We start from the raw sequence: 23,609 nt of genomic DNA on the forward strand, positions 1-23,609 counted from the left end.
ATCCCACACAGGTCTGAGTGAGGGAAAGAAAGAGAGAACGAGAGAAAGAAAGAGAGAAAGAGAGAGACAGAGAAAAGGAGAAAGAGGGAAACCTCACCTCTTTTCGCCATGCGTCCGGCCACAGTGTACTGGGCTGAGTCGTTGGCGGCTCCTCTCCCTCTGGTCTTCCACTGCTCCTCGCTGTCCTGTAGGGTTCTCATGCGCTCAGCCACCGACGCCTGTGGCAGCTCCTCCGCTTCTACTGGTCTAGTCTGCTGCATGGGCAGAGAGCGGGATCAGATGCCATACAGTAACACCTACCAGTATGTGTGTGTGGTTTTTTTTGTGTGTATATGTCACCTTCTGTCTCCATTGGGGCTGAGAGCACACCTGGGTAGGAGAGGAGACCTCCTGGGCCTCATAGGAAGAGCTGGTCTGAGGAGGGAGAGAAAACAGGATATATGAAGGGGAACTATGTCAACATGTTTCACTGCAGTATCAACAGAACTCACATCACAGCACTCAAACTAGTACATTTAAATGGACTATTGAGGGGCAATGGCGTGCAATGGACACACTTCACACTCACACACCTGAACGGGTGCTTGCACACACACTCACCTGATTGTAGCACATGACATATTGAGGTGTACTGTTAGAATAGACAGAGGAAAAGACAGGAACCTGGGAGGAGGATAAAGGAATAAGCCCAGGATTGGGTAGAACAGAATAGAATAGATGTGATATGACTTGGACGAGCAGCATAGTCAACAAACAAGGGTAATAAGTTTGGTTGAAATAACCAAACACAGAGGTTTGTAGGCAATGAGTTGCACTATGTAGGGAATAGGGTGCCACAGAGCCTGCACTCCGCTTACCCAGCACTGAGGGTTGACGACTGGTGCATCATGGGAGATCTCATTGTCTTCCTACAGGAGAAGAGAGGGGGTGTGGTCAGCAAAGCCGAAAAAAAAGAGTGTGAGAGGAGCGAGCAGGTGAAAGGAGATGGCAAACAGGAGAAAGAGAGGGTGAAGAGCGATGAGAAAATGTATGGAGGTCTCTCACACACACACCCACCCACCCACCCACCCCAGAGAACTGTCAACACTGTCCAGCTAAGGGGGGCTAATTGGGTCAAGGGGGTGTTCATGCAAGCATCTCAGTCTATCTGTTAACATTCCATGTCATTCAGAGCCATTCAGCCCATTCCTGGGCATTAGCACCAGTAGAAACTGCACCCATATCTAAGTAAAGCAAGGTAGTTCTCAGTGATTGAATACATAGTAAGATATGGGGCTGGTGTAGAGGTGCTATGATATTAAACACATACCATAGTAAGGTATAGGGCTGGTGTAGAGGTGCTATGATATTTAACACATACCATAGTAAGGTATAGGGCTGGTGTAGAGGTGCTATGATATTAAACACATACCATAGTAAGATATAGGGCTGGTGTAGAGGTGCTATGATATTAAACACATACCATAGTAAGGTATAGGGCTGGTGTAGAGGTGCTATGATATTAAACACATACCATAGTAAGGTATAGGGCTGGTGTAGAGGTGCTATGATATTTAACACATACCATAGTAAGGTATAGGGCTGGTGTAGAGGTGCTATGATATTAAACACATACCATAGTAAGGTATAGGGCTGGTGTAGAGGTGCTATGATATTTAACACATACCATAGTAAGGTATAGGGCTGGTGTAGAGGTGCTATGATATTAAACACATACCATAGTAAGATATAGGGCTGGTGTAGAGGTGCTATGATATTAAACACATACCATAGTAAGGTATAGGGCTGGTGTAGAGGTGCTATGATATTTAACACATACCATAGTAAGGTATAGGGCTGGTGTAGAGGTGCTATGATATTAAACACATACCATAGTAAGATATGGGGCTGGTGTAGAGGTGCTATGATATTAAACACATACCATAGTAAGGTATAGGGCTGGTGTAGAGGTGCTATGATATTTAACACATACCATAGTAAGGTATAGGGCTGGTGTAGAGGTGCTATGATATTAAACACATACCATAGTAAGGTATAGGGCTGGTGTAGAGGTGCTATGATATTAAACACATACCATAGTAAGGTATAGGGCTGGTGTAGAGGTGCTATGATATTAAACACATACCATAGTAAGATATGGGGCTGGTGTAGAGGTGCTATGATATTAAACACATACCATAGTAAGGTATAGGGCTGGTGTAGAGGTGCTATGATATTAAACACATACCATAGTAAGGTATGGGGCTGGTGTAGAGGTGCTATGATATTAAACACATACCATAGTAAGATATGGGGCTGGTGTAGAGGTGCTATGATATTAAACACATACCATAGTAAGGTATAGGGCTGGTGTAGAGGTGCTATGATATTATGATGCTCTTTTCAGTAGAATGGCAAAACTTTAACAAACTCTCAAATTAAGCACTGCTTGCTGAATCAGCCCACACAACATATCTGTTCAACCTTCAAGAACAGATAGGACAGCTAACTAATTCCTCCTACCTGGCCACGCACGAAGGGCACCTTTTTACCTTTTTCTAAATAAATATCCTATTTCGATATCATTTCTGGGCGGCGTGCGGACAGCATCCCTTCTCTTATCTCCCCTGTGATCGATCCCCCTGGTGACCCTCATCCTCCCCTCTTTCCCTGGCTGACAGGTTCCACCCAGAGGATTAGAGATTACAAGTGGAAGCCAGGGCCTTTTCTCTGGGCTGGTGTGTTACAGTAGGGGCCAAGCCATAGTATCACAGACCCTGAGGACTAGGGATTGTCTGGGAGCCTCCTGTGGATCTATATATCTAAATCTGACTGATAATGAAATGTCCACAGCTGTCCACTGCTCTGCTTTCCAGGCTAAGACTGGATTTGCCCCACTGTAATTCTGAGCCAACATATTCAAGATGCTAAACACAAGTGCAGACCCAAATCAACTATAAACAGCCAACCAACTGGCTCCGAAACACATGAGCTCAGTCCGTGTGAGATTTCCATTGCAAAACAGTGATGTCAGCATCTATCCACTGCCCACCATTCCCAGTAGCTGCCTGCTCTGACTGAGGAGTGTCTGTGTGTTTAGACTAAAGCGAGGTCCAGTAAGACGGCCGCTGGTCTTACCTTCCTCTGGTCCGCCAAGGTCACCTGGACGTGTTGTCTGGGAGGAGTGTCTCTTCTCACCCTGCCCCCCTTCTCCTCCTCTCCCTCCTCCCTGGAAGCATCTGACAGCCTGCACAGAGAGGCAGAGGGGAGGTCTAAAAAAATAGCCATGCAAATCTCTCTCTCGCACACATGCTCGCAATCACACGCACGCACACACACACACACACACACACACACACACACACACACACACACACACACACACACACACACACACACACACACACACACACACACACACACACACACACACACCTAAAAACACAAAGACAAACCTTCCATGACACTCAGCAATAGAGATCCCTCTTGCAGCACACAAATGTCAATACACGCTCAGGGTCACAACGTTCCCTCAACGTTCACACACAAACACATCATTTAAAAGGACTGTATGTTGGCTCTGTGTTAATTGTGTACCTGTCTCTCCCAGAGGTGTTCCCAGGGGGGTCCATCTGCTTTCTCTGTTCAGCCAGGGAAGGCCTCTCCTCCTGGGGGTGACCCTGCTCTGAGGAGGGCCTGGCTGGGCTACACACGGCCACCGTCTCCCTCCTGTTCCTGTTCCTCTGTCTCCAGGGGGCCGAGGAGGCTGGTCTCTCTCTACAAGGCACTGGTACATTGTCATGTCTTTCTGCCCTCCTCTCCTCCACCTTGTTCCCCCTCTCCCCTCCTCCGTCCTGGTCCTGCTGTCTGTCCTCCCACATAGTGTCTCTGTCTCGATCCCGTACTGGTGCTCCAGAGGCGCTGTTCCTCAGGATGCCTCTGATCTCTCCTGGCTCAGAGTCCCTGCGCTGCTGCTGGCCCTGCTGGGACGGGTCAGGTCCTGTGGCAGGCTCCACATCGGCCCCGGGTCGAGGCTGGGCCTGACGCACCTCACTGGGCCTCAGATTGATGGACTGCTCCTGCTGCCTGTCGGACAGGGTGGGGGACAGGCGCAGCGGGGGCAGTCGAATGGGGCCTTTCTGGAGCTGAGGGAAGACAAAGCGAGGTGAATACTGTCAGAGACATGGAGATTATAGATTCTACTCATCACAATAGTGTAAATTAGTATGAAAACTATAAGAAGAAGAGGTTACTACATATTTCTGAGTCATCCACTTGGACCTGTCTAATTTTAGTGTGATTGAATTGGACGCGAGTGTAGTGTTTCCCCCTGGACAGTGTTATGGTCGATATTGGCTTGATACTGATCAAATAAAACTATTGATCAATCAGGTGCTCACAACAGTTAGAAGCACAGAGTGTGACATTCAATTTGGTGTACACATACACTTACTCACTCCCTCATGCTCACGTCAACATCCAGTATACACACACACACACACACTCACTCACACTCGCGCTCATACACACACTCACCTGTGTCACAATCCACATTTCTCAGCTAAAGAGTGACACACACGCAATTGCCAATCATCTCTAATATTCCCTCTTCCATTCCTCTGAGGATGTCTTGGTCCCACTCCCACTCACCAGGCTGACCTCCTCCACGGTGATGGGCTGTGTGCGGTAGCGTGCCCCCTTCTGCCTGCGTCTCTCTGGGGGGGCATGGGGAGCGGCATCCCCCAGGTTCCCTGGCAGGGACAGCTTGTTGAACAGAGCCAGCTTCTCGCTCATAGTCAGCTTATTGTTCTCATCGTCCTCCCCTGCCTCCGCCTCGGCCTGCACAGCCTGGGCCTCGCCTGACTCTGCTGGCTGGGGGGTGCTGCAAGGACATGGGGTAGATAGGTAAGAGAAGGTGGTGAATGGAAGTCATGGATGAAGAGTTAATAGTTAAAACAGAGAAACAGCCATGTTAATTCAAATGTGGATTGACAGGAACTGTGGAACACAATGTGAGATATTTTTAATGCATGGCAGTAAATCAGTGTTTTAGCCTCCTCTCTGACTGCCCCCTGTTCTAATTAGGGGTAGGAATCTCACTGTCCTACTCAGTAAAAGTCTCATCATTTTTTCTTTTTTTATTTAACCTTTATTTAACTAGGCAAGTCAGTTAAGAACAAATTCTTATTTACAATGACAGCCTTCTGGGGAACAGTGTGTTAACTGCCTTGTTCAGGGGCAGAATGATAGATTTTTACCTTGTCAGCTCGGGGATTTGATCCAGCAATCTTCCGGTTACTGGCACAACGCTCTAACCACTAGACTACATGTAGCTAGCCAGACAGGACGTCATTATGAGTGAACAAACCCTGCCAGCTCTAGGTTTCCAATAAAAAACGTAATGTAATGGCAAAATGTAGATCTTTACCTAAATAGACATACCCTAAATACATTTTTATCATGAGAGGGCCATAAAAAATGTTTTTACTGTGAGAAATATTAAAATCTCACCTTTCTGGTAAAAATTGTTTTAAATTCCTGAGGTGTAGTCACTTTTGAGGACACAAGCTCAAGAACACAGTACAAATATGATACAAATGCAAAATGTTTTATATGATGTATTTCCTACTCAACAAAACTGTATGAATAAGACTTGAAATTACTTTAATGCTTTCTAAATAGTACAATCAAATTATAAAATGACTTAACTATAAGATTTCACCTTCCTTATAACTGTAAAATAAATATTTGTATGTTTAGTGTCCGAAAAAATGTGGCATATTTTCTTAAGGTCTCTCTCGTTTAAAACTTCTGCACCCTTCTGAACATCACACAGGGCTCTAGCTATGCTTCCTGAACTCATTATGAAATGGCCTTTCATCTCATATTAATCCTGTCCATCTATGACAAATATAAATTGTTTTTTTGTTTAATATCTATGAATTATTTTAGGTTACTTTGATAAAGTTGGTGATAAATTGTTATCTGAATGTGCTAGAGCGACAAACCCACGCTCTCCTGCTGCGCTAGGATCTAAAGAATTGCAGGCATGTGCTTTGTCAGCCAGGAGTTGATGGACAGTCGGAAGAGCGAATGAAATGGTAGATGGGACATCCCAGCTTCAAGTGGTGTAAGATTTCACAGCCTGAGTCACACAGGCGGAAGAGAACTAGGGCTGTTGCTGAATGGAAGCCATTTCGACATTTCATATGTGAAAATGTCAGTCGGAACCGGTACCAAACGCACTCTAGTCCCCTCTTTGGGGGAGTTTACACCTAAGCGGTACCATACCAAAATGCATTATCTAGAATGCTATACATAAACCAAATACCATAAACCGTATCACAATTAGAATCAGTTATGATCTCATGACCATTCCATGTGGATTCCATAACCCACTGGGCAAGGAATTTTAATGTGTGAGAGGCTAATGTTTTTTGCATACAGTATGCCAACACCTCGTTACCAACAGATACAATATATCCTTGTACATTGACCATCGAGGTGTGACCCTTGACCCTGCTCACCTGGTGGCCACCACCATCTCCTCACAGGTGATTGGCTGAGTGAGTGAGCGGTGCTCGTTGCCACGGCGTACTCTGCGTTCATACGCGACGCTGCCAGAGCGAGGCTTCAGAAAGGAGGAGGCCTCAGGGGCTGCTGACTTCTCTAGCTCCTGCAACAGAGAGAAAGACGGAGACGAGAGAAAGAAAGAGCGAGAGAAATAGTAATTCATAACATTTATGTTCATATTTGATAGGTAATACTACATCTTGAACAATAATGCCTTTGCCACAGGTGTATAATCAACATTTAGATCAAACAGAGCATAAAATAGTGACTGAGAAATTACAAAATGTCCTCTCCTTTTTTTCATTTCTTTCATTGAAAGTGTCCCTCTTTCCTGGAATGTGAATGGAGGTGCAGTAGGCAGAGGAAGTGGGTGCGATAGCTGGTGGATAAACCAGGGATCTGTAAGGTGCTGTGGGTGGCCTATGTAAGAAGGTAGAGGAGAGGGATAGAATGCCAGGCCTGCAGGTCACAGTGTAACCAGAGCTCCCTTAGTAGTGTACCGTTACCCCCATGGCCCTCCCCTCAGCCCCCTCCCTCCTGGCCCTGCCTCCCTCCTCCACAAGCGAGCCTGACAGGAGCTAGCTGTGGGCTAATTATAACCACCTGTTAATGGCTGTTCATGGCTTGACAGTCCCTGGCTACTTTTCACCTAGGTTTTGACAGATGCTACGTGACTAAAACCCACCAGGAAGTGAAATATTGGGTGGGAGGGGGCAGTCTGTCTTGTTAACAAAACAGACTGCCAAAGGCTACTTAAACAATAAAACATTAACCAATGGGAGTAAACTAAGAACAGAAGGGTCCATCTGCATGCACTCTGTGGTCTGGCTTCCTATATGTCCTATACTACACTCTGTCTGCATACAGTACCTGGTCTTATTCAGGCACCATGTACTAATATATTAATTAGTACAGTACTAAAATACAAGGCCCTGTCTGGATCAGAGAGCAGCACCTGTTTGGCCATTCATATTCCTCAACATTCGTTCAGTGTATTCAGTTCTGCATGCTCAGCTCAGCCTGCTGGCTCATCATGTGTTGCTCCATGACTGTAAGGTGAGCAGCCTCTCTCTCTCTCTCTCTCTCTCTTTCAATTCAATTCAAGGGGCTTTATTGGCATGGGAAACATATGTTAACATTGACAAAGCAAGTGAAGTAGATAATAAACAACTCGCTCTCTCCTCTCAACATGGGCTCTGTCGTGTCTGTTGATGTGCTGTTGTGAGACATAAGCCCGGTGTAGACCCCCTGGTCTCCATGGTGATGACCTTTTGTGATCAGGCATGGAGACGGACAGCATGGTACAAGGGAACAGGGAGGGGGTCCTGTTTCACAGCCAAGGTTGAGCTAGATGGACGTGCTTACTTTAAACAGAGACATCTTGGCCGCCACACTCATCTTGGCTCTGTCGTCTGTCTTCACATCAGCTGGGGGGGGGGGGATACATGACATTAAATATATACATCAAGTCAGGCAAACAGAGGTAAATACATTAGAGGTAAGTGCATACACACTCAAAGACACACTAAATCCCTGTCAGCCTGTCTGTGTCATCAGCAGGGGTATCCTTTTGGCATCCCTGAGCCTGTCAAACACATTAAGCCGAACCCTCTAAATAAAAATAGGCAAACAAAAAAATGGAACAGCACCCCCACACACCTTGTGATCATATAGCAGTCCCTGTCATACAGAAAAACACAGTTAACCTGCTCATAGTAGCCTGGGGAGAGATACAGTCCAGAGAGGCTACCTGTTAGTCAAGCCGCCAGTCCACTGCGACACAATGAGATAGACAGATCTCTGTGACTGATCCCTTCATGTGAGGCCATCGCTCTGCACCTGGCACTCACTAGACTGTCACATGGCACCACCACCACTATCTCTCAGCTGGCACGGCTAGCTGCCTGCTTCTCCTCTCACCTGGCCTGAACTTAATGACCACACAGTTCATCCTTTTGACCAGGCAGTTGGGTAGTTGGACAGCAACACCGATCGAGTGAGTGTCAACTGTCTCTGTTGTTTCTAACACTGCTCTCAATGGCCATTTAATCATGTATTTTAGGTGGACAGTCAAATGAATGCATGAGAGAGAACTTATTGGACAGCTACTGCGTACAAGCGGGGACTATTTTTTATAGTGGCGGTGTGGTGCTCAGGCATGCTTTTATGGCTCATAAATCCATCGCCACCGAGGAACTTCAACATTCTACCGTCACCCTGTGCCCATCTGGGTCTGGTGGAGTGTTTAAAAATAAAAGCCCTTGATTTATTTGATGTTCTGTTTATTATAGATGTTCTATAAAGGCAGCTACAAAGTGGGGTTGAGTGTAAGTAGAGGTCAGACTATATTCATCAGGCTTACTGTTATAAATGCACTGTTATACAGTAGCTATTAGTTGATATTACAGTGGGGCAAAAAAGTATTTAGTCAGCCACCAATTGTGCAAGTTCTCCCACTTAAAAAGATGAAAGAGGCCTGTCATCATAGGTACACTTCAACTATGACAGACAAAATGAGAAAAAACATTTCTGAAAATCACATTGTATGATTTTTAATGAATTTATTTGCAAATTATGGTGGAAAATAAGTATTTGGTCACCTACAAACAAGCAAGATTTCTGGCTCTCACAGACCTGTAACTTCTTCTTTAAGAGGCTCCTCTGTCCTCCACTCGTTACCTGTATTAATGGCACCTGTTTGAACTTGTTATCAGTATAAAAGACACCTGTCCACAACCTCAAACAGTCACACTCCAAACTCCACTATGGCCAAGACCAAAGAGCTGTCAACAGACAGCAGAAACAAAAATTGTAGACCTGCACCAGGCTGGGAAGACTGAATCTGCAATAGGTAAGCTGCTTGGTTTGAAGAAATCAACTGTGGGAGCAATTATTAGGAAATGGAAGACATACAAGACCACTGATAATCTCCCTCGATCTGGGGCAAGATCTCACCCTGTGGGGTCAAAATGATCATATGAATGGTGAGCAAAAATCCCAGAACCATAAGAGGCTTTGACCTCTGACATTTGATCTCTGTCATTGCCAACAAAGGGTATATAACAAAGTATTGAGATAACCTTTTGTTATTGACCAAATACTTATTTTCCACCATAAATTGCAAATAAATTCATAAAAAATCCTACAATGTGATTTTCTGGATTTTTAGTGAATGACCTGCAGAGAGCTGGGACCAAAGTAACAAAGCCTACCATCAGTAACACACTACGCTGCCAGGGACTCAAAACCTGCAGTGCCAGACGTGTCCCCCTGCTTAGGCCAGTACATGTCCAGGCCCGTCTGAAGTTTGCTAGAGAGCATTTGGATGATCCAGAAGAAGATTGGGAGAATGTCATATGGTCAGATGAAACCAAAATATAACTTTTTGGTAAAAACTCAACTCGTCGTGTTTGGAGGACAAAGAATGCTGAGTTGCATCCAAAGAACACCATACCTACTGTGAAGCATGGGGGTGGAAATATCATGCTTTGGGGCTGTTTTTCTGCAAAGGGACCAGGACGACTGATCCGTGTAAAGGAAAGAATGAATGGGGCCATGTATCGTGAGATTTTGAGTGAAAACCTCCTTCCATCAGCAAGGGCATTGAAGATGAAACGTGGCTGGGTCTTTCAGCATGACAATGATCCCAAACACACCGCCCGGGCAACGAAGGAGTGGCTTCGTAAGAAGCATTTCAAGGTCCTGGAGCGGCCTAGCCAGTCTCCAGATCTCAACCCCATTGAAAATCTTTGGAGGGAGTTGAAAGTCCGTGTTGCCCAGCAACAGCCCCAAAACATCACTGCTCTAGAGATCTGCATGGAGGAATGGGCCAAAATACCAGCAACAGTGTGTGAAAACCTTGTGAAGACTTACAGAAAACATTTGACCTCTGTCATTGCCAACAAAGGGTATATAACAAAGTATTGAGATGAACTTTTGTTATCGACCAAATACAGTGCCTTGCGAAAGTATTCGGCCACCTTGAACTTTGCGACCTTTTGCCACATTTCAGGCTTCAAACATAAAGATATAAAACTGTATTTTTTTGTGAAGAATCAACAACTAGTGGGACACAATCATGAAGTGGAACAACATTTATTGGATATTTCAAACTTTTTTAACAAATCAAAAACTGAAAAATTGGGCGTGCAAAATTATTCAGCCCCTTTACTTTCAGTGCAGCAAACTCTCTCCAGAAGTTCAGTGAGGATCTCTGAATGATCCAATGTTGACCTAAATGACTAATGATGATAAATACAATCCACCTGTGTGTAATCAAGTCTCCGTATAAATGCACCTGCACTGTGATAGTCTCAGAGGTCCGTTAAAAGCGCAGAGAGCATCATGAAGAACAAGGAACACACCAGGCAGGTCTGAGATACTGTTGTGAAGAAGTTTAAAGCCGGATTTGGATACAAAAAGATTTCCCAAGCTTTAAACATCCCAAGGAGCACTGTGCAAGCGATAATATTGAAATGGAAGGAGTATCAGACCACTGCAAATCTACCAAGACCTGGCCGTCCCTCTAAACTTTCAGCTCATACAAGGAGAGGACTGATCAGAGATGCAGCCAAGAGGCCCATGATCACTCTGGATGAACTGCAGAGATCTACAGCTGAGGTGGGAGACTCTGTCCATAGGACAACAAGTCGTATATTGCACAAATCTGGCCTTTATGGAAGAGTGGCAAGAAGAAAGCCATTTCTTAAAGATATCCATAAAAAGTGTTGTTTAAAGTTTGCCACAAGCCACCTGGGAGACACACCAAACATGTGGAAGAAGGTGCTCTAGTCAGATGAAACCAAAATCGAACTTTTTGGCAACAATGCAAAACGTTATGTTTGGCGTAAAAGCAACACAGCTGAACACACCATCCCCACTGTCAAACATGGTGGTGGCAGCATCATGGTTTGGGCCTGCTTTTCTTCAGCAGGGACAGGGAAGATGGTTAAAATTGATGGGAAGATGGATGGAGCCAAATACAGGACCATTCTGGAAGAAAACCTGATGGAGTCTGCAAAAGACCTGAGACTGGGACGGAGATTTGTCTTCCAACAAGACAATGATCCAAAACATAAAGCAAAATCTACAAATTACAGGCCTCTCTCATCTTTTTAAGTTGGAGAACTTGCACAATTGGTGGCTGACTAAATATTTTTTTTCCCCACTGTAGGTTTGGGTGTTAATATTAACGGTTGTTTATGAGTGAAAATTGAAAAAAACAGTTATTCCTTCTGACCCGATGTTGTCCTCCCCCCTTTTCTTTCTCTCTCTCTGTCTCTGTCTGTCTGTCTCTCTCTTTCAGCTACTGTGTGATGACAAACGCCTATTACAGTAGCTGGCTGAGCCATTTTATCACACGCTACTTGTAGAGACAAGTGCTGATCAGAGAGCTTTGCCACCTCCTATCGCCTATGTCGGCATTTCTGTGATATAGAGAGAGTAGAGAGAGAGAGGGGGGAGAGAGAGAGAGAGAGAGAGAGAGAGAGAGAGAGAGAAGGAGAGCGAGAGAGAGCACATGCTCTTCTTTGTCAGTGTTAAACATTAACACTGGCAAGCCACACAGCACTATGCCTGTGACCCCCCCTCTCTCTGTCCCTCTCTGTTTCGCTCTCTCGCCGTGTCTCTCTCTGTGTGCCTCTCTCTCTCTCTGTCCCTCTGCCCCACTCAGTTAACACAGAGGCAGTACAGAGGCTGTACAATAGGCAATGGATCAACCGTTTTTGTGTGGCAAAATAAAACAGGCCATGCGAGAGCCAGGTGGGCGGGGTTCGGTACCTTTAGCGTTCTCCTCTTCCAGCAGCCTGTGGGGGGGGGGGGGGGGGGGGAGAGAGAGAGAGAGAGAGAGAGAGAGAGAGAGAGAGAGAGAGAGAGGGAGAATCAACACGAGGTCATTGGCAGAAACATGCACACAAGACAAAAGATGAGAGGAGTTTGACCATGCTCATTCCTGCCTGGTGTAATTCTCTCTTTTCACTCTCTCTCTGATGTCTGTGCGGGTTACTGTATCTCACACACAGGGTCATATCTGCATGCTCAACAAAGCAACACTGTTCATGTCATGGTTGCTATTAAGCGCCATGAACAGATGCAAACATACATGCAAATCATGCCTCTTGCCAGTGTACCAAGGCCAAACTATTTCAATAAATAACCACGAGGACCACCAAAAGCGATGCTCCGATATGAGAGGACAGCAAATATCTGGGAAGCATTTACATGCACGCAAACCATTATCACAAACTATCAAAACAATCAGCAAAGAAAAGAACCACGGCAATGGCACAAAACACTGCAAACCTCTCCACCTGAAGAGTAACCAAACTAGGGCAGAGCCCCAGGCTTGACCTGCATGCTCTGATACGACATGGTTGATATGGCTGGCCTCAGCACACAGTCCCTACCCGCCACTCTCCTGCACCTCACAGGCTGTGATCGGCTGTGTCCTGAAGCGCTCGTTGGTTTTGCTGCCCCCGCCTGACACCCCAGGGACATAGCGACGGGTGCGCCGCCGCCCCCCCTCCGAGCCCGGCTTTACAGCCAGGTCAAGGGAAGAGGCCGCACGGCCACTGTCAGGACTACTATCCCCACCCACAGAGGAACAGGGTGAGCATCGGGAGAGAAGGGGAGAGAGAGATGAGAAAAAAAATCTCCAACTGGAAGCAGTGGGACAACTCCCACTGACACACACACACCGCAGACGCATGCAAACAGAAAGAAATAGAAGACTGACACCCACCCATATTCAGAATAACAACACACACACACACACACACATAGGTCGTTTCATGCAGGAGACCCTACACTTTCTCAGGCTGTGTTCCAGTCCCAGTCTGCTGCAGCAGGGCACACCTCAACTGGCCCACCGACACCCGCGTTTGCAGCTGGGCCGCGTCGGGTCCAGGGGTGCCTGGGGGAGCTAGGGGCTCCACCCCACTCAACACGCCGGCAGAGTCAGAAGAACACTTCCTGGAGGCGGGGGAAGAGGGAGGTGGGAGAGAGGTGGCGTACGGAAAGTGGCAAACTACCACAACTACACCCATTCCTAACGAGCACCCCTGACAAAGTATTGTACCTCTTACAGGAAAGGGAGCCCAGGTCAGGAGGGTGTAAAACACACATGGAGGAATCAACGGGATCTCTGCTGTACTAGTACTGCATGACGCTGGGAGTCGGGTTTAGCTCGCTCCATATGAATTAGCAACAAAGGCCATAGAGCACAGGTGAACTCTGACAACTGTTTTACGAGGCTGAAAGGTCGCAGGATAGAGTTTTCACTGGAAAAGGAGCTTGGCGACTGGAAGGGGATTGTTTTAAGAGGTGGTTACACATAATATGGTTGTTTCTATTCATCAATCTGTTGTCAGGGAACAGGGAAAAGAAACATGGCCTGATACTGTATAACACAGCAATTCACTGGCCAGCCGGCATTACCTGCATACGTTCACCATAACTAGCTTCAGTGGTCTGAGTCAACATGTGGGGTGACATCACAGACAGAAAAAAAGAAAATTGTCAGTGTCTGCCACCTGTCTGCTGCATCACTCTTTGTTTACTTGTCTTCCCGATGCGGTTGAGACGGATCGTCACTACTGATTGGCTAATGGCTACACATGGAAGGGACTCACCTTTGGAGGTATGTTGGGTCTGCACCGGTGTCTGCCTCAAAGCCGTTGGAGAATCTCCGAGGTTCTGACTCCAGAGGGGTGTTGCTCTCCAAGTGGAGGCCCCTCTGGCCACCCTCCGGCCCCCCCGCTCTGCCGTTCAACCCCCCAGAGAGGGTCCTGTCTGTGGAGGGAGGTGCACTGTCTGAGTTCATGAGAGCCCCATCCCTCCTCACCCACTTGGATGGGAGCTCCTCCATGTTGCCATAGCGTTCTTGCAGCTCCCGCCTCCTCTCGGCCTTGTAGCGGGCGATCCGCTCCGATCTGGGCTCCAAGTCGGGGTTCTCGATAGTGTCCATGCTGCCTGTTCCACTCCCTGTCTGTCCGTTAGTCAGAAGGTCTCAGTAGGTCTCCTTTAACAATGACCTGGGCATTGATGACTCAAACCTCAAGAGACTCCCTCCTTACGTCACTTCTCAGCTATCAGACACCAAAGGATAAATGGATGTTCAAAAATCAATTCCTCCTCCAGTAAGTTAGTGTGTGCTCCAAACAACAGCAGACACCAGTCAGATATCCTAATGTGCTTCACCAATCAAAAAGTCCAAAGTTGGCATGTGGAACCAATCAGCACCTCCGTCGTTGGCATTGGGAACGTCTTCTTCCAGTCAGCAGGCTGTCAGACAGACGAATCCTTCCTTTGAGCTCATCGCTCTACTGAGACAGAGGGAGCAATAGAAACATCAGCTAACTGCGCCATCCCACTTTCTCAATCAGTTAGCCACACATTCATTCCCTACCAGCTGAATAACTCATTCACCGTGCGTGTTCTTCGTTAAGTCAACCACCGCGACATAAACAGAGCACCAGCCTACAAGTGCACTATTAAATCAAATAACATGTCGCTATGACGACAACAAACAAAAAAAAGCTAAAGAATTTACAGTCGCCAGAATTTACACAGGTCTCTCTCAATTCCACATCGCATTGGACCAAAACAAACCATACCTAGTTGAAATGTCCCTTATAAAGTCAGCGTCTTGCTTCATCTCATTTTATCACAGCATGCCATCCGTAGGCAACCAGCTACATTATCGTTGCCCCCTCTTTTCCTTCCCACGCCCGTCTCCCTTCTCTCCTCTTTCCTGCTGAAGCCCTGTAAGTTGACCTGTTGGAGGCTGCTCTGCAAAGCAGAAATCTCCCCTTGCACTGAAACCCTACACTGCCAGCCAGCCAGCCAGTCAGCTCCACTTCAGTCCTACAGTACATGGCTGACTGTCTGCAGGTTGGACAAGATCAGTCCCTCCTGCTTTCAACGTTAGTTAGTGCCTTCCTATGTTAGCGAGCTGAAAAAGTTGGAGTCGCTGTCCGGCAAGCACTAAGTTCATCAACAAAACTAAATATTGCATTTACAAAGTAAATAATATTTCAAAGAGGTATAGTTTGCTGGTTGTTTAAACCCAATCATGGTTCAGGTAGGCTACAGCATTCATTCTGATCCTCTACCAATAACATGGTACTAAACATGTCATTGGGAATGTATGTCCCTCGAAATGTCCCTGAGCAGGAATGTCCATGATCACTCATCTGACAGTCTAATGTCTCTCTCAACAAGCAAATACATGCAAAACCTCCATCCTGGTTACTAGGTTGCCTGGCTGTTTGAACACAAACAAGGATCTGAACCACTAAACATACAGTTGAAGTCGGAAGTTTACATACACTTAGGTTGGAGTCATTAAAACTTGTTTTACAACAACTCCATAAAATGACTTGTTAACAAACTATAGTTATGGCAAGTCGGATAGGACATCTACTTTGAGCATGACATGAGTAATCTACCCAAATCAATCCCAGAAAAACAGCAAAGGACCTTGTGAAGATGCTGGAGGAAACAGGTACAAAAGTATCTATATCCACAGTAAAACGAGTCCGATATTGACATAACCTGAAAGGCCGCTCAGCAAGGAAGAAGCCACTGCACCAAAACCGCCATTAAAAATCCAGACTACGGTTTACCTGCACATGAAGACAAAGATCGTACTTTTTGGAGAAATGTCCTCTGGTCTGATGGAACAAAAATAGAACTGTTTGGCCATAATGACCATCGTTATGTTTGGAGGAAAAAGGGGGAGGCTTGCAAGCCGAAGAACACCATCCCAACCGTGAAGCATGGGGTGGCAGAATCATGTTGTGGGGGTGCTTTGCTGCAGGAGGGACTTGTGCACTTCACAAAATAGATGGCATCATGAGGTAGGAAAATTATGTGGATATATTGAAGCAACATCTCAAGACATCAGTCAGGAAGTTAAAGCTTGGTCACAAATGGGTCTTCCAAATGGACAATGACCCAAGCATACTTCCAAAGTTGTGGCAAAATGGCTTAAGGACAACAAAGTCAAGGAATTGGAGTGGCCATCACAAAGCCCTGACCTCAATTCTATAGACAATTTGTGGGCAGAACTGAAAAAGCGCGTGCAAGCGAGGAGGCCTACGAACCTGACTCAGTTACACCAGCTCTGTCAGGAGGAATGGGCCAAAATTCACCCAACTTATTGTGGGACGCTTGTGAAAGGCTACCCGAAACATTTGACCCAAGTTAAACAATTGAATTAAAGGCAATGCTACCAAATACTAATTGAGTGTATGTAAACTTCTGACCCACTTGGAATGTGATGAAAGAAATAAAAGCTGAAATAAATAATTCTCTCTACTATTATTTGGACATCTCACATTCTTAAAATAATGTGGTGATCCTAAGTGACCTAAGACAGGGAATTTTTATAGGATTAAATGTCAGGAATTGTAAGAAAAAACTGAGTTTAAATGTATTTGGCTAAGGTGGATGTAAACTTCCGACTTCAACTGTATATAAATAATGACATCACCACATTTGTATTCTCAATCAGTAGGGGCTCGAGCCATTTGCTAGGCCGCCAAAAATTGGTGTGTGAGTGGTGTTCTGAAATGGCTAAATGTTAGCGTCAGCATTCCTGCCCCTTTCCCACCACAGCTGACACACAATGGGGCCTATGGAACAATGAGCAGAGAGAGCTATGGGACTCATAGGACTTAGAATAGTAGAACTACTGCAGGCCTAAAGGGCACTGTGTACTCTGTAGTGGTCTGTAACAGTCATGGTTTCACCATATACAGATAAACACAGACATCAGTTACACTATAGATACATCGCTTGCTCTGGGAGTATTGGGAATGGTGTGAGACAGAGTGTCTTCCAGATTGCAAGCTTATATAGGGAAGACATGATTGACTTAAATTGATTTGGATACACCCCTGACTTTGACTACAGCTCTCAGACAGTGTGAGCAAGCGACTAACATAGAGCCAGGTGGATCTCCAAATCTGACGTGTCGCAGACGACAGCAAAAGGCCATGCACCGAAAGCTGAGCTTTCCCTACGGGACATCAAGATCAGAAGGGCAGCTGTGTTTGTGTGCTAAGTCTCTGTATGTGTGTGTGCTCACGTGTGTATGTTTGTGTATGTGAGGTCAAGTTCAACACAACCACAAGAATAGAGACAGCTTGGTTGGTAGAGCCCTACCTTCCCAAGAGTAACAGAGGGCAAGATGAGAAACGTCTCAATACCATGTAATTGAGTGAGAGTAAGACAATGAAGACAGAGACAGAGTGTCCATCTTTTTGGCAGACTGGTGCAGAGGTCATGTCACGGGCTAGGCAGGGCTGGATTGGGTGAGAGAGATTGGTTGCCATTGGAGCTCAGCATGGATCATCAGTCCCTAATCCAGTAACACTAATAAACAAGCTTGTTCTAAAGCACCCGGAAGAACAGACTAGTTAGTACTCGCTAGGAATACACAGAGCAATGATACTATTTTCACTATTTGCCAAGATAAAGTTGAATCAACTTGCAAAAGTAAGTTCAGAGAGAGGTTTTAATGAGGTAAAACGGAAGGTGAGTATCATATCTCCCCGCATGTCATTGTAAACAGAGCTGAGGTGAAGTAGTCACGGACACCATCTTTTATGTCCCTCTTTCACCCCAGTCCCACGCTGACCCTGAGGACACACAGGGCATTGAACGAACAGTTTTAATCTACACTATATATGCAAAAGTACACTACCGTTCAAAAGTTTTGGGTCACTTAGAAATGTCCTTGTTTTTTAAAGAAAAGCAAAAATGTTTGTCCATTAAAATAACATCAAATTGATCAGAAATGCAGTGTAGACATTGTTAATGTTGTAAATGACTATCGTAGCTGGAAACTGCAGATTTTTTTGTGGAATATCTACATAGGTGTACAGGCTAATTAAATCATTAGAAAACCCTTTTGCAATTATGTTGTTCTGATTAAAGAAGCAATACAACTGGCCTTCTTGAGACTAGTCGAGTATCTGGAGCATCAGCATTTGTGGGTTCGATTACAGGCTCAAAATGGCCAGAAACAAAGACCTTTCTTCTGAAACTCGTCAGTCTATTCTTGTTCTGAGAAATGAAGGCTATTCCATGAAATAAATTGCCAAGAAACTGAAGATCTCATACAACGCTGTGTACTACTCCCTTCACAGAACATGCTGGCCTTCTAGGCAGAGTTCCTCTGTCCAGTGTCTGTGTTCTTTTGCCCATCTTAATCTTTTATTTTTATTGGCCAGTCTGAAATATGGCTTTTTCTTTGCAACTCTGCCTAGAAGGCCAGCATCCCGGAGTCGCCTCTTCACTGTTGGCATTGAGACTGGTGTTTTGCGGGTACAGTTTGGGGAAGGCCCTTTTCTGTTTCAGCATGACAATGCCCCTTGCACAAAGCGGGGTCCATACAGAAATGGTTTGTCGAGATCAGTGCGGAAGAACTTGACTGGCCTGCACAGAGCCCTGACCTCAACCCCATCGAACATCTTTGGGATGAATTGAACGCCGACTGCGAGCCAGGCCTAATCGCCCAACATCAGTGCCCGACTTCCCTAATGCTCTTGTGGCTGAATGGAAGCAAGTTCCTGCAGCAATCTTTCAACATTTAGTGGAAAGGCTTCCCAGAAGAGTCAAGGCTATTATAGCAGCAAAGGGGGGACAACTCCATATTAATACCCATGATTTTGGAATGAGATGATCGATGAGCAGATGTCCACATACTTTTGGTCATGCAGTGCAGGACAGTGGCAGCTCCTGAATGGAGGACGGCACATAATAATGGCTAGAAAGGAGCAAATGGAATGGCATCAAACACGTAGAAGCCATGTGTTTGATACCATTCCACCTGTACAGCTCCAGCCATTACAACAAGCCCGTCCTCCCCATTTAGGTTGCCACCAACCTTCTGTGATGCAGGACATATTACCTCTCTGATTCAGAAGGGTTGGGTGAAATTGCGAAGACACATTTCGGTTGAATGCATTCAGTTGTGCAACTGGCTAGGTATCCCCTTACCAGTGGCGACCCGTCATTCGGGGCAGAGCCCCAAAAATAAAAAGGAAGGCTTGCCTGTTTTGCATGTTATTTTGTCACATATCAGTTTGAAAACAATCTAAAATATATATATATATATCATTGAGTTAATAAAGCTGCATACAAACATGGTGTCTTTTTTGTTTTCTTGAGTAAGGCAGCTCCAAAATGCAGGTGTTTCAGCCTAGCTCAGTGCTTTCTGTGGTGGTGGGGCAAGCCAGCAGAAAAATAAGGAGTATTGTGTTGGGATTGGCTCAGTGTTTTGTCACTCATGGGGACACTACGTCACAGCCAAGTCTAAGGGTAGACCTCAAAAATTCAAGCCCCTTGGGTGCTGCCATAGAGTTAGATTAGAAGTGCCCATTGAAGAAAGCTCAAGGTTATTGGCTACAGATAAAATCTTAGCTAGCAGTCATCATCATGAATCAAGTCAACAATCTACTGGCAAATCCGTTTTAATCCTTGTCATGTGTAAAAAATGTATTTAACTAGGCAAGTCAGTTAAGAACAAATTCTTATTTTCAATGACAGCCTAGGAACAGTGGGTTAACTGCCTTGTTCAGGGGCAGAACGACAGATTTGTACTTTGTCAGCTCAGGCATTCAAACTTGCAACCTTTGAGTTACTAGCCCAACGCTCTAACCACTAGGCTACCCTGCCGTGTGGACCCAGGTCTAAGATTAAATATATTTTTTCCTAGTTTAAAATTATAAACATTCAACATTGGCCATGCTGCATTCAATATTGGCCATGCTGCATTTCAAAAGTGCTGAACATATAGTTCATATAGAACACTACGTCCGTTCTAGCTCGCTCATTAATGTCTTAATCGAAATTACAGATTGCCTCTTATCCGTTTGTTGTCCCCTTATGCCATAGTTTGTACATCTCAATTGTCAGTAGAAACTATATTCTTTCAAGCAATTTAGCCATATCAGCTATGTCTATTTTTTTATATATATTTTTTAAAGGCAGTAAATGAAGCTGAATGAACTGTCTCGCTGCCAGACAAGGCTCAGCTGATAGCCAGGTGTATCAGTGCTAAGGTGTTGGGACAGCTCTATGTAGGCCCTAACAGTTTGTGGGTACCGTTTGTCACCATTATAGTATTGTTTAGTGTTGTGTATTGGCTTTGCTGGCATGCATCACACATTTTAAAGTTTTTGCCCCACCAAGATTTACATGCTAAAATCCCCACTGCCCCTTATCCTATTAGCATATATGTTTTTTTGTTTAACAGAACTCAAAATGCCCACACAGTAATCTATAATTATTAAAGGATTATTCATAGATAATGTCCATACTAAACCTGTCACGTTCTGACCTTAGTTCTGTTATTATATCTTTGTTTTAGTATGGTCAGGGCGTGAGTTGGGTGGGCAGTCTGTGTTTGTTTTTCTATGTTGGTTTTTGAGTTTGGCCTAGTATGGTTCTCAATCAGAGGCAGCTGTCAATTGTTGTCCCTAATTGAGAATCATACTTAAGTAGCCTGGGTTTCACTTTTGGGTTGTGGGTGTTTGGTCCACACGGTACTGTTTTCGGTTTTGTATATTCACGTCATCGTTTGTTGTTTTGTTCCAGTGTTCTATAGTCTTTATTAAAAAACATTATGGACACTTCCCACGCTGCGCATTGGTCCTCCGATCCTTCTTGCTACTCCTCCTCAGAAGAGGAGGACGAGGACCCTTACAAAACCTTGGAACTTTCAGTACAAATGCAATGGATTTTTCCCAAACATGGGGTCTCTGAACTCACATCTTCCCCCATTGAAGTTAAAGGAGTTACATCAGATGATGTCATCGGGTTCAGGAATGGAACAGACTGCGAAGGCCAGATTAAAGAGAGGAATTACACAGGATTAGATCTGTAGCCCCCCACTGGGCAGCAGAGTAATTTAAGGGCAAATGAGCGGTGGCTTCCCATCCACTCTTCCCATTCTAAAGGCGAAGTCTACGCCCCTTCTACGGTGATTGGTGAACAGTATGGATTCTTTAATGAAGTGTTTGTTGTCATTCAATGAGAGACTAATCGTTTTCATGCAACATTTTTTTTCACTTGAGAAATACTGCACCAAACATCTTAGTTGGATGTAAAAAGATCTCCTCGGCAGAAAATGTCAAAATTAATGACAGATTTCTTGAGTTATCTTAGATTACTTCTATTTTGAGGAAGTGTATACTGGCTATGGCGTCACAAGATGGACAAACAGTACTATTGCCACTTTTTTCTAGCTTTTCAAGTGAATGTCTAAGGGAGTATGCGAGCACACTCGTTCGGTTAGCATGCGGAAGGCATAAGGGGTGTTACCTCTCTCTGTACCCATGTTCTGGATAATCACTGGACCCAATGGACATGTGATGCAGGTAAATTGGGGATAGATTTAACCAGAGCCTTGTATTTAAAATAAAATGCTCTGGGTTTAAATAGCTCAGAATGCTTCTATCACTGGGGCAGACTTCTGCAGAGCCTATACAAAGACACTAATTGAGTTTAGAAATGATAACAACTGCAGCTTCTAGGACTTGTCTACACTACGGAACATAATGCCTCTAGAGCAGCTGTAGCTCTCCTCCTCCTCCACCCTTCATACTGTAACCCACCCCTCAGCCCCTGGAATGACACATTAATAGTTGTCTACTGTGTGACATCCAAGTGTGAACAATTGGGAAAATTTTGCTCCAACAATGCCAGATGGCATCCAAAAGATCTAGCCTAAATCACATGAATTACAATGTGAGTATCAGTGATGACATCACTGTTCCTTTCTGTACATATAGTTCAGTCCTAGATGACATGCCAGTCCACTCTAACTTCCACCCTCTACATCAGCCACAACACAGTCAGTAGCTCACCAATTTAAGAAAACACCATGGCAACAAACGTCATTACCACCAAATATTGATCCAAAATAGGATCTCACAGTATAGTATGTAAGAACGCAAACGAAGAACAAAAAAAACCGCTGACAAAACAAGACAAGAGTCATGGCACGAATGAGAGCAATTTTCCTATGCAAACAAGTCTCAAGTCAAATGTTTGGTAAGATAATGACATTAGGCCGACCAAGTCTCTCCGCAGTTTGATATTACAGATCTGTTAACAGAGTATAATCACTATTTGATACCAAATGCCAACGGAAAAAAAAACCTGGGGGAAGACCTTCCAATCGGGACACAATTACTTGTCAGTAACTGACGCGTAATGGACACAATTCGAGGGTCTATTTTCCTTGCCACTCGTGCGCACTGAAGAGGTTTTTCTAACTGTGTAGCTAGCTATACGATTAATAGATCAAATTAGTCTTTAAATGCAAATAATTTAAATGAACTATGTCCTTGAATGTGTCAGTTTATTTGAGTCAAATCAACTGTTGTAATCTAGTTGTGCCAAAGCGCACTAAAACTCGCGGTGTCATTTACAATGAACGAAAAGCTAAACAATTCCCATTGTAAGTTGGCTTTCAACATGTTTTGTTTTAGAAGCCTACATAAAGGAATTTTGCTAGGGTACTTACATGTACTCGAATCGTAGGGGACCGGCTATGGTCACTAACAACAGCAGGGACTGGGCATTTGTGCGCCGCAGCAACAGAGCGTGAAAGCCCATTTACGGCGAGCGCAGACTGTCCCGGTTAAAAATATAACCCCCTCCCCTTGCCCGGGCGCTGCCACATGCAGGGGACAAGGCTGGGAGAGCTATAGACAGCAACTGACAGAACCAGTACAATGTCAGCACACTGTCAATAGAGCATGGTCTTCTCTATCGTTTAAGATATGATTGGATGTGTTCATTTTCTTTGCAACAGCATAGGCTACATCTACAATGTCAAGTCTGGCCATTTCATGGATCAAGATACGCTTAAATAAAGATAACTTGAAACCTAAACACACTTGTATTTATCCAAATATGACTCAGGAATAAAAATCACCTGTTTGAAAGCTAACACAAAATACTGTAAGGCAAACTCATTTGATAAGTACCCTACCACCTCTCAGTATAAAACACTGACTCCAGTGCCCAAACAAGCACTTTGC

The 23,609-nt window shown here is 44.9% G+C and overlaps 1 protein-coding gene across 13 annotated transcripts in view; it reads right to left on the reverse strand.

Moving 5' to 3' along the window:
• Positions 1-23,209, reverse strand: part of LOC110538950 (supervillin) — a 36,621-nt gene extending 13,412 nt beyond the window's left edge. For 2 of the 13 annotated variants that reach the window (XM_036938177.1, XM_036938173.1), the window contains exons 1-14: positions 23,090-23,209; positions 14,181-14,873; positions 13,357-13,521; positions 12,957-13,133; positions 12,331-12,356; positions 7,918-7,979; positions 6,507-6,655; positions 4,630-4,861; positions 3,577-4,124; positions 3,118-3,226; positions 858-908; positions 601-663; positions 340-414; positions 98-254 (exon numbers count right to left, since the gene is read on the reverse strand). In XM_036938177.1, the coding sequence (XP_036794072.1) occupies positions 98-254; positions 340-414; positions 601-663; positions 858-908; positions 3,118-3,226; positions 3,577-4,124; positions 4,630-4,861; positions 6,507-6,655; positions 7,918-7,979; positions 12,331-12,356; positions 12,957-13,133; positions 13,357-13,521; positions 14,181-14,515 (2,149 nt within the window). In that variant the 5' untranslated portion in view covers positions 14,516-14,873; positions 23,090-23,209. Of the gene's footprint in view, positions 1-97; positions 255-339; positions 415-600; positions 664-857; positions 909-3,117; positions 3,227-3,576; positions 4,125-4,629; positions 4,862-6,506; positions 6,656-7,917; positions 7,980-12,330; positions 12,357-12,956; positions 13,134-13,356; positions 13,522-14,180; positions 14,874-15,164; positions 15,345-23,089 lie in introns of those variants that run through there. The other 11 variants (XM_036938178.1, XM_036938179.1, XM_036938175.1 and 8 more) reach the window with 11 other exon arrangements.
• Between the last annotated feature and the right edge of the window lie 400 nt (positions 23,210-23,609).

This window comes from Oncorhynchus mykiss, chromosome 12 (assembly GCF_013265735.2).
Source record: "Oncorhynchus mykiss isolate Arlee chromosome 12, USDA_OmykA_1.1, whole genome shotgun sequence".
Lineage (NCBI taxonomy): Eukaryota > Metazoa > Chordata > Actinopteri > Salmoniformes > Salmonidae > Oncorhynchus > Oncorhynchus mykiss.